Raw genomic sequence first — 15210 nt, forward strand, 5'->3', positions numbered from 1 at the left:
GAGAAAGGGAGCACGTGGTAGGTGATGGTAATGGTGCTGCGCAGGGACTCGGAGGGAGGGTGTTCGCCGCCTTTTATACAGTTGGGTGAGATGATTAGGACAGGTTGCTTTTCTCTACTTAGGGTTGAGGAAACTGAGGCAAAGAGCTGTAAGGAGGGCTCTGCTACCTCCCGGTGAAAGTGTTCTTTCCACTGTCCGGTGGTTCAGGATTCAGTTACCAGAATTACGAGAACCAGGGCCCAGAACCTGATGTGCTCTCAGAGTGGTTTGCTTGAGACTATTTTCAGTTCCCCCCATAACTACCTGGGCCGGGGCCGGGGACGGAGTCGGCTAGTTTCAGATCAGTGTAGGATGTCTGTTAGGTTGAGAAAGAATCAGGAACTGAAACCCCACCTCAGGTTTGGGTCTGGTTTTTGCAGGGGGGAACCAAGGCTCCCTCTGCACCAGTGAGGAAGTTGCATGGGGAACGATGGGCCTCTGGGCTCGGGCAGGGCCTGGAGGCCTTGCCTCCCGCTGGGACCTGGCTGTGGGGAGCTGGGACTGTCCTTCCTACCAGACGGCTTCCAGTTCTTCCAGTTCCTTGGCCTGACCTCATTAGAACTGCCCTAGGCCTCTGACCACAGGCTCATAGGGCCATCTCTGCTGGACCCATAGAAAAACAGGCAGAGGTTACTGTGTCTGCAATGACTTCACCTCTGTTGGTCCAGCCCTTGTGCCAGACTCAAGAGACCCTTTGACCCTGGGGTAGCAATAAGCAGTCCTGTTAGGAAAGGCCCCTCTCAGAAGACTGAGGACCTGGGCTCAGCGTTGACATTTTTGTGACAGTGAGTCTTTCCCTAACAGGAAACACAGACACCACTCGGACTGGAGAGGCTACCCTGCTGCTCACGGTCAGGCAGTGTTGGGCAGATGACTGGACCTCACTGAGCCTCGGTTTCCCTCACCCTACAATGGGGATAATTTTCATGCCTACCTCAAGTCTGTTTCGTGGGGAGGGTACTGACACGTGGCGCATTCGTTGCATGTGGCACAGTCACGATGGAAGCACTCAGTGTTGTTAATTTGTAAAAGTCACAGTGGGGCTTGCTTAGGAACTGTGTTGGGTGCAGGTGTCCCGGGAATTTATAGAGCAGACAATCCTGGGGGATGTGAGTGGGTCCCATGCCACCTGCGGCCGGGGACAGTGATTTGCAGGGCCTTGCTCTCCTCTGTCTGTGTTAACGTCTCCTGTGCACGCTCTGCCTGGTGGATAGTTGAATCCTGGGGAGTCCTGAAGACCACCCTTCTTATTTCCAAAGTATTGACAGCAGGCCTTTCAGTCCAGTGTGTCCAATTCTTCTCTGTTAGACACAAAACAGGTCCATCTTACGTGCACAAGGAATAGTGAGCAGCACCTTCTCATACTTGGCTTGTATTCCATGATGTGCTGGGAGTTTCCCGGCAGAAACTTCTCCGTCACTGTCCAGATAGGGCCCTGAAGGGTCCCTCTCCACGGCACCCTCTGCACCTCTGGTCTTCACCCATCTGCCGTCTTTGTTTGTTTATGGCTGGAGGAGGTGGTGAGAAGTATTTTCTTAGAGCTTGAAAAGTCTTTCCATTTCATCTTAGTTTCTTTCTTTCTTTCTTTAACCCTGTAAATGCAAATTAAAAGGAAATGTTTTTTAAAAATTAACAATAGCCTGTGTAGTATGATCCTATTATAAAATTTCAATACGTTAATCCCACTGTCATCTATTCCAAACATCCATCCATCTTTCTTTCTCTTGTTTGTTTTGTTTTAAACTTTTTATTGCGAAAATTTAAAAATGTTCACAAAGCCCAGCTGGGCGTGGCTCAGCGGTTGAGCGTTGACCTAGGATCCAGGAGACTGTGGTTCGGTTCCCGGTCAGGGCACATGCCCGGGTTGTGGGCTCAATCCCCAGTCGGGGGCGTGCAGGAGGCAGCCAATCAATGACTCTCTCATCATTGATGTTTCTCTCTCTCTCTCCCTCTCCTTTCCTCTCTCTGAGGTCAATGGAGATATATTTAAAAAAAATAAAAATAAAAATTTCACAAAGTAGAGAGGATCACGTTCTGAATCGCCATGGACTCATCACCCAGCTTCCATGATTGTGACTATTCTTCTGCTCTTTCTCCCTGCTCCACAATCTCTCTTTTTTCTTTTCTGGCTGGACTGTATTAAGGCAAATCTTACAAAATATGAATTTACCCCAAAATACTAAAGTATGAACCCTTTCTAGAAAAGTATTACATTATGCTGTTATAGCCAATGAAATTAACAATATCATCTAGTATCTGGTTAGGAGGTTTGGAGGCTAGAAGCCAGGCCATCTACCTCTCAATGAAAGTGTTTTTTTCCCACTGTTACACGTGAGTAACAGGATTCAAATGCAATTTACTGTCTAAAGAGTTAGTATTCAGTTTTTCCTGCTTATGTTAATTGTTTTTCTCTCTCTTTACTGTAGTAAAAAGTACATAGCATAAAATGTATCATCTTAATAATTTTAGGTGTACAGTTCAGTAGTGCTTATTCACACTGTTGCGAAACAGATCTTCAGAACTTTTTTATCTTGTAAACCTGAAACTCTGTATTCATGAAACTATAACTTCTCTCTTCCCCTCCCCTCAGCCCCTAATAACCACCATTTTACATTCTGTTTCCATGAGATTTGACTTCTATGGGTACTTTATATAAGTGGAATCACACATGGCTTATTATACTTAGTGTAAGGTCCTCTGTGTTCACCGTGTATGTGACAGGACTTCCTTTCTAAGGCTGCGTGATATTTCATTGTATGGATATACCACGTTTTGTTCATCCATCCATCCATCCATCCATCCATCCATCCATCCATCCATCCATCCCTCAGTGACATTTGGGTTGCTGCCACCTCTTTCTGTCTCTCGTGAGTAGCGCTGCTATGAACGTGGGAGCGCACATCTCTCTCCAAGACCCTGCTTTCTGTTCTTTCGGATCCATACCCCGAAGTCAGGCTGCTGGGTTATCCAGTAGTTCTCTTTTTCATTTTTTTTGAGGAACCTCCATACAGTTTTCCGTAGTCGTCGAACCCTTTTACAAGCCCAGCAGCAGTGCACAAGGGTTTCGATTTCTCTGCATTTTCACAGAACTTGTTATCGTTTGTGTTGTGGGTAGCGTGAGGTGGTAACTTACTGTGGCTCTGATTTGCGATTCGTCTGCGGTTCAGATGATGAGTGGTGTTGAGAATCTTTTCATGTGCTTGATGGTCATTGTGTATCATCTTCGGAGAAATGTCTGTTTAAGTCTTTTCCCCATTTTTAAATCAGGTTATTTGACTTTTTGCTGTTGTTGAGTTGTATGAGTTCTTTTTGTGTTCTGTATATGGAAGATATATGATTTGCAAGTTTTTTTCCCCACCCAAACATTGACTTTTCGCTCTCTTGCCCTTCGTGGACAAAGCTTTCAAGGATGTTCTCTTTGTCTGTTTTTGCGTTTGCTGCCTGTGTTTGTGGTGTCATACTCAAGAAATCATTGCCACAATATCATGAAGCTGGTGATCCATTTCGAGTTCATTTTTATGTATGACGTCAGGTAAGGGTCCAGCTTCATTCTTCTGCATGTGCTAGTTTTCCCAACGCCATTTGTTGAAGAGACTGTCGTTTTCCCATCGAATGGTCTTAGCACCCCTGTCAAAGATCATTTGAGCATATATGTGAGGGTCTGTTTCTGGCTTTTTTATTCTATCCTATTGGTCTGTTTGTCTGTCTTTATGCCAATACCAAAGTGTTTTGATTACTGTAGCTTTGTAATATATTTTGAAATTAGGAAGTGAGTTTTCTGACTGTGTTCTTTCTTTTCAAAATCACTTTAGCTATGTGGGGTTTCTTGAAATTCCATATGAATTTTAGGATGAACGTTTCTATTTCTGCAAAAAATGCTATGGGGGTTTTGATCCAGATTGCATTGAATCTGTAGATCACACTGGGTAGTATGGACATCTTCATAATACTGGGTCTTCCAAATCATGAACATGGAATGTCTTTCTATTTATTTGTGTCTTCTTTAATTTCTTTCAGCCATGTTTTGCAGTTCTCAGTGTATGGATCTTTTACCCCCCAACTTAGATTAAATACTTTCCTGAAGGAGTCTGGTTCTTTTTAGTGGGAAATATTTAGAGACCATAACTTAAGTGCTAGAGGAGCTCATTGCTACAGTCTAGTGTCAATTCTAAGTTGTTTCAGTGGATATTGCTAAGAAATATAAATTTATTTTAGAAAAAGAAAATAAGTTTATAGTAGTATTTCCAATTCAGATGGAAGATTACAGACTTTTTAGAACAATAGACTTTATATTTTAGAGCAGTTTTATGTTCACAGCAAAATTCAGTGGAAGGTACAGAAATTTCCCACATATCCCTGATTACAAGGTTTTTACTTAACTTTGATTTTTGTTTGTTTCTCTTATTTTTGGTTCCTAACAACCCAATGCAATTACTTAATTACTTTAGGCTACCAAATACATTATAGATTCAAAATAGTAATAGAATATTATTACTCAGATGAAATCTACTGGCTGCAGGTTGGCTGGTTTGTCTGTGTGTTTTATCTGAATGAAGTTTAAAATGTACTTTTATCCTGAGTCAAAATACTATTTCAGACTCACTTGAAATAATTCTTTCCTGTGTGTGAAGTCAGGTCTGTTTTTAACTTTTAAGAACTATTTTATATTTTTAAAACTTATTTAAAAAGAAGAGCTGTGCACTTTTCTCTGAGGTGAAGGGGCAGAATTGAATCTGTAAATGTCTGTGTGTCCTGGAGGGTTGGGAACTGGTCCCAGCTGGCTCATTTCTCCTCCATCTGTCATTTCCCCTCCTCTCCCACTGTAATGTACGCTCTTTATCCACAGTCTTTTGGAGTGCTGAGCAGAAATCTTTGCAGAATATTATATGCATAACAGACGATAGTATGGTGAAGGCCTAGGGGGAGGGGTGCAGGGGGAAGGGGTTAATGGGGAGGGAAAGGGAGCATTTGTAATACTTTCAACAATAAAGATACATTTTTTAAAAAAATCTTTGCAGAATAAGACAGGCATAAATAAAGAAACAAAATTAACAAATAGACTGCATAAGCTCCAGCAGCCCATCCACACATTTTTCCAGATCCACACTGGTTCTCACCATTCCCTGTGGTGGTTTTGCTTTTCTAGCCTGTCTGATGTGATGGTGTCTCCATGACGTTTCGTGTTTGATTCACAGATTTGGCATAATTCAATTTTAGAGTCATCCTAAATTCTCCTTCTCTTTCTCATTTTTCTGTCAACTAAGGGGCCTGGCAAGCCCACGGTGTGTGGAGTCTCCCCCATCCCTGTGTTGCGCCCTTCCCTTACCCCCTCTCTCCTCAGCCCTAGGGCCCTGGCAGCCGAGGAGCCTTAGGTCTCGGCCACCTTGGAGCTGAACAGCTCATGTCAGGAATTCTCCAGGCTGTGGGGCCTGTAGGGTGAGTTGAAAGGGTATGTAGGGTTTAGGGGATGGAGAGCCGTTGAATAAGTGCTTTCCAGAGTTCTAGGGAGGGGCTTGAAGACGCATCTTCACATAATCAGCGTGACCCATAATCTGTGATCTCCCTGAGCTCCTTTCATTGCTTTATTCTCGTGGAGAAATGTGCACAAGGGATGCAAATATAATTGTTATTCCTGAGGGCTAGGAAACTTGGGAAATGTTCACATGACTTGATGGTGTAAATATCCGTGTTATGTTTAATGGGTTTTTAAAATCTAAACTGAATAAATAAGTTAAAAATGTTGGCCAGGACTAAGTCCCTGATGTGTATTTGGTCTGAGGGTACTTTGTTTACACTGCTGTGTCGTCGTCCCCCCCAGTAATACATGTGTTATGTCCGTGGGGGACCTGGGAAGGCGTGGGCTGGGCCGTGCTTGGAACTGACTTGATTTTCTGTGTGTTCCGTGACCTCGTGCATGTAAGTACTGATGCTGCCACAGCCCTGCAAGTGTGGAATAAAACTGGCTCCTCAGCGCTCGGTCCCAGTGCTGAGGAACTTAGAAGGGGTGGAGTTTGCCCACGGGGCACGTTTCGCATTCTTTCCCTTGGGGGGCTGGGACTCTGGAGGCAGCCCTCCCCTTCCCCCCTCCCGAGGAAGCTGCTCCTTGCGGTGGAGCCTCTCACACCCGTAAGTGCTGAGAGGGCCGCTTTGGAGCCGTGAGGTGGATTTTGCCTGTTAACCTCGACCCCGACAGTCAGCAGCTGGAGGCCGCCTCTTGGCGGCTGCCCACGTGCATCCTGTCTGTGCCGCTTGCCTGAACTTCAGTTCCAGAGACTTGTCACTGCTCCCAGGCCCAGCCCGCGCGGTGCCCTTTAGCTGCCAGGCCAGAGGGGCAGCCCGTGGAAAGTCCTCACAGTCACCGGCTCTCGGGAGGAAGCGGGGCAGTTGGTAGGCCCCAGCGGCAAAGGAGAATGTGTCCTGCCGTCCTGCCCACTTGCAAACAAACTGCTTTTGATTCTTTTTATTGATAGTTTTGAAAAGATTAGGACATTAGTCACAAACCAGATGCCAAAGGCGGTGTTGATCCATTCCCGTAACCCCACCTACACCCACCGGGCAGCTGGCGCTGGGGCTACTACTTGTTTACATAGTAGGTGGCCACTGTCATCCCCCATGACCTATTTTTCTCTGGGGCTCACAGGCCGTTTGAATGGGGGTGTGATGGGGATGTACTGTTTGTCCTTGTGGAGGGGGCGCTCTGTCTGCCGTTTCAGGAGGAATCGTGGTCTCCCTTCAGGTTCATCTGGAGCAGAGGTGGGGTCTGGCCCCGGGCCTTCCACTGCCCTTTCCTCCGGAATGGCTTTTACGCGTGGTGAGGGCTCTGGGGGTTGTCAGGGGAAACCACCCCAACGTGCACTCAGGACCAGTGAAATAACCATCGGGTGGGTTGTCCGACTGGTTCGACCCACGATGAGGAGGACCCGGGCCAAGGTTCCCTTTTTCCCCTGGTGATGAGGGCGATAGCATTTTAGGTCCCCTGAAATGTATCAGCTCAGACCACACCCCACAACCCTCAGAAGGTCTGGGGGAGCCACTTTCCTTAGGACTCAGGTACTCTAAGTCCCATTGGGGAAGGACTGGGGGACTATTGTGTGTACAGTACATGGGGTGGCCTTGCAGGGCCCTCCCTCCAGGGGATCCGTCCCGCCTTCTGTTCAGTCAGTTGGCTGTTTGTCAGAGCTGGCACCTGGAGGAAGGGATCAGTTTTCCATTGTAGGAGCTGACCTCAGCCTTTGTTTGTTTTTTCTTGTTGGACACGTCAAGCAACTCCCCAGCTGTCCCACCCTCTAAGAACACTACGATTCATGCGCCGTTGCTTGAGATCTCTGCTGCCCAGCACACCTGGTTGCCACTCTGGCCTTGCTGGTCATTGTGGTCATTATATCCACCCGCTCCTGATGCTCAACGGTCCCTCTTTGATTATCAGAATCTCATCATCACTGACACTAGGGAGCCCAGGGCCACACAGCTTCTGTCACCCTTTTGCTACAGAAGACAACACCCTCATTAGGCTTCTCAGAGGTGCCAGGCTCCTCCTCGCCCGCATTCCTCACTGCAGGGAGTGTCCTGGGGAATACAGTCGGATGGTTGGTTGTGAGTCATCTCACACCTTCCTCAGGAGGCCAACGCAGTCCTGGCATCTCCAGCTCATTTCCTGCAGGCCTGCATCACGGCCAGGTTCCGGGGAGCCATCCCGGCAGCACAGGGACGGGCTTAAGGTGCTTTACGAGATGCTGACTCACACGTGTGGGAGAGTGCACCATGTCAGCCAGTTTCCCTCTGTCCAGTTTATATTCTGACCCCTCGAGATGCATTCCCAGTGTTCCCCACGATCAAGTCCTGAGCCTTCCTTTTCTGGAAGGAGATGTGGGTCTCTAACCATTGCCATGGAAGCCTCTGGCGTTCACAATGCTCAGAGTGAATGGCTTACGTGAGCCTGTCAGCCAGCCTCTTTCTTTAAAGCTTTCAAGTCTGTTGCAAAAGCCAGACAACCTCACAGTCCTTACGATGACCAGTAACACACCCCACTCCAGGGGCAGAGCTACTGCAGATGCCACTCCTGCCCTCCTGCCTGGACCTCCTGCCAGCCCAGCCCAGCCCAGGTGAGGGCCTTAGTATTTGTATTGTGTACCATGGGGTGTCACCACCCACTTAGCACCAGCCCAGGGTTCTTGCTGCTGTTTGACGCATATGAGAAATCCAGGTGCAGACTCACATCCTGAGCGTCTGCTGTGTAGGCCAAACCTGGTACCTGTTGTCTCCACCTGGGTTCCTCTGGAACAGTCACATGAAACGGGAGCTTGGGTGCAGGTGGCCTGAGAAGTGATTCAGGAGGGCAGAAAGGAGGGACAGGTGGAAAGAAGCAAACGCCTATATGAGGATGTGTATTGTGGTTCTCACTTGGCAATGGCCATGATTCTCCCAAGATAATTTTTCAGAGTAATGAGTAATCTAGCAATCTCCAAAGATGACCAGTGAATTTTCCCCTTCTATGTATCGTTACAGACTCATAGGTGTTAATATCTAGTTTGGGTGTTTTTCTGTTGATATGTCTCTTAAGTCTCTTTCTCTCTTTTTTAAAACTAATGCTCGCCCGGCCAGGCGTGGCTCAGCGGTTGAGCATCGACCTAGGATCCAGGAGATCGTGGTTCAATTCCTGGTCAGGACACACGCCCAGGTTGCTGGCCTGATCCCCAGTCGAGGGCGTGCAGGAGGCAGCCGATCAATGACTCTCTCATCATTGATGTTTCTACCTCTCTCTCCCTCTCCCTTCCTCCCTCTGAAATCAATAAAGACATATTTTAAAAAAACAAACAAAAACTAATGCTCAAAATTTTCCACCTGGGGGCAGTGGAGCCTCTAGAGTTCAGCCCCTGTGTCCTGCATCCCCCCCAAGCCCCTGGTCCTGTGGGCTCTACCTGCTGTCCACTGCCCACCTCCCTGACACCACCATGGTCCATGTCTCTGCTTCCTTTTCTGCCACTTCAGTAAAAAGCCAGAGTCTTGAATATTTGAAAGCACACATTTGATCCTATTAGTCTTCTGTTTAAGTTGCTCACCATAGCTCTGGGCATAAAGTCCAGGCCCTTGAACTTGGACTTCAAGGCTCTTTCGTCTCTGCTTCAGCAGCTGTCAAGCTCCATCTGAAGTGAGATCTACGGCCCCTTCCCTGCGGCCTGCCCTCTCTCCGCCAGTCTCACACACAGTTTCCTCTGCCTACCTCACCTTTCGTCCTGGGGTTTCACTTAGGCCAGTAGTTCTCAATCCTGCTGCACATTATATCATCTGGGCAGTTTTAAGAAATACCAATGCCCGGGCTCCCCCCAAGATCAATTACAATCTGAATGTCTGGAGAGAGGCCTGACTTTGCTATCTTTAAAAGTTTTCACAGGTGATTTGGACATGCGGCCAAGTTGAAAACCACAGCGTGGGGTGTCCCTTCCTCTGGGAAACTTTCCCTCACCGCACACACCTCTGTACATGTCACTGATTACCGCTGTAGCATCCTGCTCAAAGCCTTTTTTATCCCCAGCTTTATTGTGATATTACTGATGGGTAACGTTGTGTAAGTTTAAGGTGCACAACATGATGATCTTTATCATCTAGGCCTCGCTAGGTTAGCTCTTGGGTTTCTCCCATGTTAGACGGAAGCTTCATGTGGGCTGTGGCCACATCTGTGTGGTCTGTGCTTACTCAGCACATAGTAGGTGCTTGGTAATATTTTTCAGTGGATGGTAAGGAGATATTTGGGCTGGATTTTGAGGTTGTTTTAAAATACAGGGATGGCACCCTACTGTGTGGGATAAAGGCCAGATCCTTATTGTCCACCAACGTAATTTTTCCGCCAACTGCTCTCCAGCTTTTCTGAGCCCCTCCCCCTAGACATATGGACTGCAAACAGTCCTTTCCTTTGCCCAGTTCTGCTCAAAGTTGCTTACTCCCTGCAGACCTGTTCAAAGAATGTCCTCAACTCTTAGGCCACCCTTGAGCTCACAGAATTTGTGGGAAACCCTTATTGACATTTTGTCATATACATGCTGTGTAACGTTTTCAAAATTGGGGCACCTGCTGTATGAAATAATTTTTGTACTTTGTGAGTTTCTTGAGGAGTATCTTGCCTTTGAATGGAAATTAAAGCCTTGGTTTACTAGAAGAATAAATTGACATTAAAATGATTATTTTATGATTAACGAGGGGGGGGAGTAGCTTTAGTGGGGTATAACTCACATACAGTAAAGCTTTCCATTTGTCCCAAAGCAATCTACTTGGAGTGTTTTAACTTACAGTCACAGTGCTTTGAGGTCCTTGTTGGACTTCAGGCCATGTGTGACCTAGGACACATTCTCTCACCGTTGCTTCAGATATGATTTCAAGACATCCCCCAAGGCTCTCACAGACCGCTGCTGCTGCGAAAAAAGGTGTTTTAAAAGTTCATATTGTGACCTTTGAAAGCCTAAAAGTACACAAGGAATCTTACCAACGATGAAATGGTTCCTTGTAGCCCTGGTCCTGTTGGCACATGTGGCCCATTGCTGCCTTTTTCACCCACCAGGGGGCAGTATTTCCCTCTGCCCAACTATTGGCCTCCCCCTTTCAAATCCTAGCATGTTTAGTCATGCCAAAAAAAGTGTTTCTCAAAATTTGATTTGACTACTAGAAATACATCTTACATTGCAACCCCGTGGGGACATACATACATATGCAATTCTATACGTGTATATAAAACAAAAGTTTCATAAAGTAATGCTCTTTACTATGTGCAACGCACTCAACTTTCTAGTCTCTTTTATTAGCAAAAGGTGCCGATCATCACCCAAACTGAGTTCATGACTCACGAACTGGGCCTCAGCCCACAACCTGAAAAATACTGCTTTAGAGTTCACTTAGTCTGACATCCTGCATATTTATGGATGCAGTAGAGAGGGACTTACCTAGGTCACTGGGGAACTTTTAAGATGAGGCTTCAGGGCCTCGGACTTCTAATCTGTGGCCTTCAGCCCACTGACATTACTGTTGAGGTACATCCGGTGCTCCAGCAGGTCACAGCCACAGGAGGGAGGTAAGCACACGTGTGTGTTATATTCCCGACACACTGGGCTTTGCTACACCAGGAGAAGAGTCACCGCCAGCAGGGTTTTCTCTGTGGGGATAAAACTCCTGCATCTCAGCCACTGGTTGTCAAATGGGTGCTGGACCCTGGAAGGTAAGCCCTATGGAATCCTGCGCCTGGGTCCTCCTTGGTGATTCCGTTACCTGAGCACCTCCGGTGAACCTGGCTGGCTTAGCCGTGGTTTGCTTTGTAGCCCAGAAACCAAACATTAACGCCATCGACATATTATGCAAATTAAACAGGCAGGGAGTCGCTTGCCGCAGTCAAAGTGTCTACTTTCCAAAACCTGAAGGTGCCGGTTCTCAGGTGGTCTCATCCTTGCTCCGTAGAATGCGTCCCAGAGAACGTTCGAGATCGACTACAACCGCAACTGCTTCCTTAAGGATGGCCGGCCATTCCGCTACATCTCGGGCAGCATCCACTACTTTCGCGTGCCCCGCTTCTACTGGAAGGACCGGCTGCTGAAGATGAAGATGGCTGGGCTGAACGCCATCCAGATGTAAGTCGGGGGCCCTGGGCTCTCACCTGGGCCCGGACACCCACACCCGGAGAGAGGGTGCGGCCGCATTGCTCAGGATGGGAAAGAGCATTGTCTGGTGTTCTGGGAGGGGCTTGTTATGAGCCTGATCGGCCCTTCTTCAGATAATTCATCACCTCTCCCGATCTGGAACTTCATTGCCAGAAATCGTGAAATGAACATCAGCTTAAAAAGGCAAAAGGGAGTCACAATGATTGAGCCTTCACCATGTGCAGGGCACTTGACATGAATGATTCCATTTCTTTGAGATACTCCCATTCCCATTTACAGCTGGTGACATTGAAATTTGCCCAAGCACATATTTTTGGCCAGAGATTCAGCTAGGATTTGAAGATAAGGGTGTTTGTAAGGAGTCATAGCCTCTCTCAGCTCTTAGGGGAATATTCCGTGTTAGGTGGGTTCCCAAAACCCAGTCTGTCTTCGCGGTTCTTCCAGGTGCATTCTACAGCCTGGGGTTGTAGAGTTGCCCCAGCAGCTATCTCTCCTCATCTCTCCTCGTGTGGTGACTAACCGGGAAGACCTGGGGTGGCTGGCCACTCTCGTTTTTGTATTGCTGATGTGAATTGCCGATAACTTTACAAAACTAAAGAGTGAGAAAACCCAGAGTCAGATTCCTAGGACAGATAATTTAGGGGGAACCCCACTTGTTGTTCTGGTGCTAAGGCCACTGGGGTCTGTCTGTAGTTTCAACCCTGTGCTCAAGGGGACCAAGACTGTCTGTTCCAGGGAGCCCTGAAACCAGGGCTCGTGGAAAAAGGGCCCAGCCAAGGCCTTCAGAGAGACTGTGATAGCAGCGGGGGCCTTCGAATTTAAATTTATATTCCGTGCTTTAGGCAGTCAGAGACGCTGGTAAGGGCTTTTGTCATTTTACCTCCTGCATGGCGTTCCTGGCAGAGTCTTTTGTTAGGAGGACACAAGGGTTGAAGCTTTTTCCATTTTTATTAAAAAGTTTTCAAAAAATAAGTACAGTCATGCACCCCCTGACGATGTTTCTGTCAGCGACAGACCACATGTATGATAAAGACCCCATAAGATATAATGGAACTATACAATTTCTATCACCTGGTGATCCATTGTAACATTGTAGCACATCCTAGTGATCCACTGGAGCACCGCGCATTCCTAGCGCATTCGTGGTGACATGACGCTGGTGTAAACACACCTGCTGAGCCGCCACTCAGAAGCACAGACAAACAATTTCGTACAGCACACAGTGCTTGGTAATGATAATAGGTAACCTTGTTACTGGTTAATGTATTTACTATACTGTACTTTTTATTGTCATTTTAGAGTGGACGCTTTCTACTTATTATTTAAAAGTTTTCTGTAAAACAGTAGCCGCGTTAGCCCAGCCTCAGCCTCATCCGTCTCGTGTTCACCGCGTCTCTTGATTGCATTGTTTTCTCTCCTGCTTGATTTAATTACATGTGGTTTTGCGTATAGGAGCATAGGCTAGACCATACAGGTTTATACGTGCACTCTGTGGTGCTCACACGACGACAAAATCACCCAACGTCGCCTTTCTCAGAATGTATCCCCGTCGTTAAGTGGCACTGACTATATAATATACCTCTTATTACTTGAGCACAGATATTTTTCCTAAGCTTTACACAGGCATATATAATTTTTACATGATAATAATTTGTGTTTATACAATTCTGTATATTTTCTAAAGTCAAACCGTAAATAGGAATGGACGTTCTTTGTGGGTCATAAACTTGAAAGTGCCCCCCCCCCCCAGATTTGATTCACTTGGGTAGCTGCTGTGAAAACTTAAAACAAGGCCTGTTTCCCACGAGGCTGCCTAAGGGAGAGGTCTGTGCATCCCCAGGTTTATAGCTCTGTAGACAGTTCAGAAATTCACATAGGACTTCTGGATTTCTGAGCTATTTCCAGGAAGGTGCTGTGTGTGTCTTGGCAGATACGTGCCCTGGAACTTCCATGAGCCCCAGCCAGGACAGTACCAGTTCTCCGAGGAGCGTGATGTGGAGCATTTCATTCAGCTGGCACATGAGCTGGGGCTGCTAGTGATCCTGAGGCCTGGACCCTACATCTGTGCGGAGTGGGAGATGGTGAGTGTGGCTCGACTGGGCTCTGCCTGCCCGCTGTGTATGACCTGGGTGGGCTGGCAGATGGGGCTCTGGGGGAAAGGGAGTTAAAGCAGTTTAAATAAGTCTCTAATTCCAGATAACATGGAGCCTGTGACTGTAGCCAGGTGTCTTTTCCCTTAGGAGGTGCCTAGAAAGAGAGGAACAGGTAAGGGTCAGAGGTGTAGACCCTCCTCTTGGTGGTCACTCACGTAACTCAGTTGCCTCACCTGTAAAAAGCAGGTAATGGTGTGGGCTCTGTCTACCTCACAGGCTAGCTGTGAAATTAAGTGGAATTACTCTATAGAAAAGGCTTTGATTCTCAAAGCATTGCATTCATCAAGAGTGATCTTACTTTTACCATGTTTACAATTTCTGATTGTCCTGAATGTTTCCAAGTCAGAGCCCAGCTCGAATACCCCTTCCCCATGGAACCTTCCTTCCCTCACTGCGAGTAGTAATTTCTGTCTCCCCGGTGCACCTTTCACGAAATGGACCGTATGACGGCTTGCTCTTTTCTTTCCTCTCCTAGGGAGGATTACCTGCCTGGCTGCTAGAGAAGGAAAATATTGTTCTTCGTTCTTCTGATCCAGGCAAGTTGTTACAGATGTCTTGAGAGAATTTATGAAAGCTCAGACAGCTTTATATCAAGAGAATCAGGTATTTTGAAGACCGGAGTGCTTCTGTGCAGACGCTTCTGAAAGTTTAGCGAAAGGGATCACCAGTGCCCACTGCAGAACACCAGGCACTGCGTGTGCAGGAAATACGCTGTCTTGACCTTGACCAGCTCTCGCTGACAAACTGATAGCTCTTTGCATTGGCTGCGGCCCCTGTTTGTGGTCAACCAGCTGACTTGAATCCTTTCTTCTCCTCCACTCTGAGAAGACTGCAGGCCCCGGGTAGCATCTAGCCCATCCGCCTGGCAGGCGGAGTTTCTGGAGCGGGGTCGCTGGGCTGCTCGGTAGCTGCGATGCTTTCTATTCCTTGAGCTACGTTTGCAGAGTGATATGTAGACGACAGGTCCTTTTTCTTGTCTTTTTAAACCATGAGAAATTAGTTCAGCGGTAAACCCCGACTCGCTGCATTTCTGTCTCCTGGAGACTTCGGTTCTCGTGGTGGTGGCGGTGGTGGAGGTGGTCAGAGGGGCAGCCAACATCGACTGAGTTTCCTGTGTAAAGGGCTAGCGCGTCACGCTCTATGTACCTTTTCTTCTTAGCATATCCCCTCGCATTTTGCACTTTTTATGTATAACTAGTGTCTTCACAGGTATTATCTCATTTAACCCATACAGTAACTTTACCAAGTACGCATTCCATTATCCCCATCAGACAATGTAAATACATAATTTATTGGAGCTTATTTGTAAAAAGGAAACAACCGTACTGTGACGGAGAGGAAGACACACCGTTCAATCACTCTTTGCTTCATTTAACACA

General features: G+C 47.1%; 1 protein-coding gene across 1 annotated transcript in view; it reads left to right on the forward strand.

The window, feature by feature from the left end:
- GLB1 (galactosidase beta 1) overlaps positions 1–15210 on the forward strand; it is a 59267-nt gene that overhangs the window by 4220 nt on the left and 39837 nt on the right. The window contains exons 2-4 of the mRNA XM_087824894.1: positions 11479–11648; positions 13609–13759; positions 14307–14367. Coding sequence (XP_087681020.1) covers positions 11479–11648; positions 13609–13759; positions 14307–14367 — 382 coding nt within the window. The remainder of the gene's footprint in view (positions 1–11478; positions 11649–13608; positions 13760–14306; positions 14368–15210) is intronic.

Source organism: Miniopterus natalensis, chromosome 15 (assembly GCF_054644295.1).
Source record: "Miniopterus natalensis isolate mMinNat1 chromosome 15, mMinNat1.hap1, whole genome shotgun sequence".
Lineage (NCBI taxonomy): Eukaryota > Metazoa > Chordata > Mammalia > Chiroptera > Miniopteridae > Miniopterus > Miniopterus natalensis.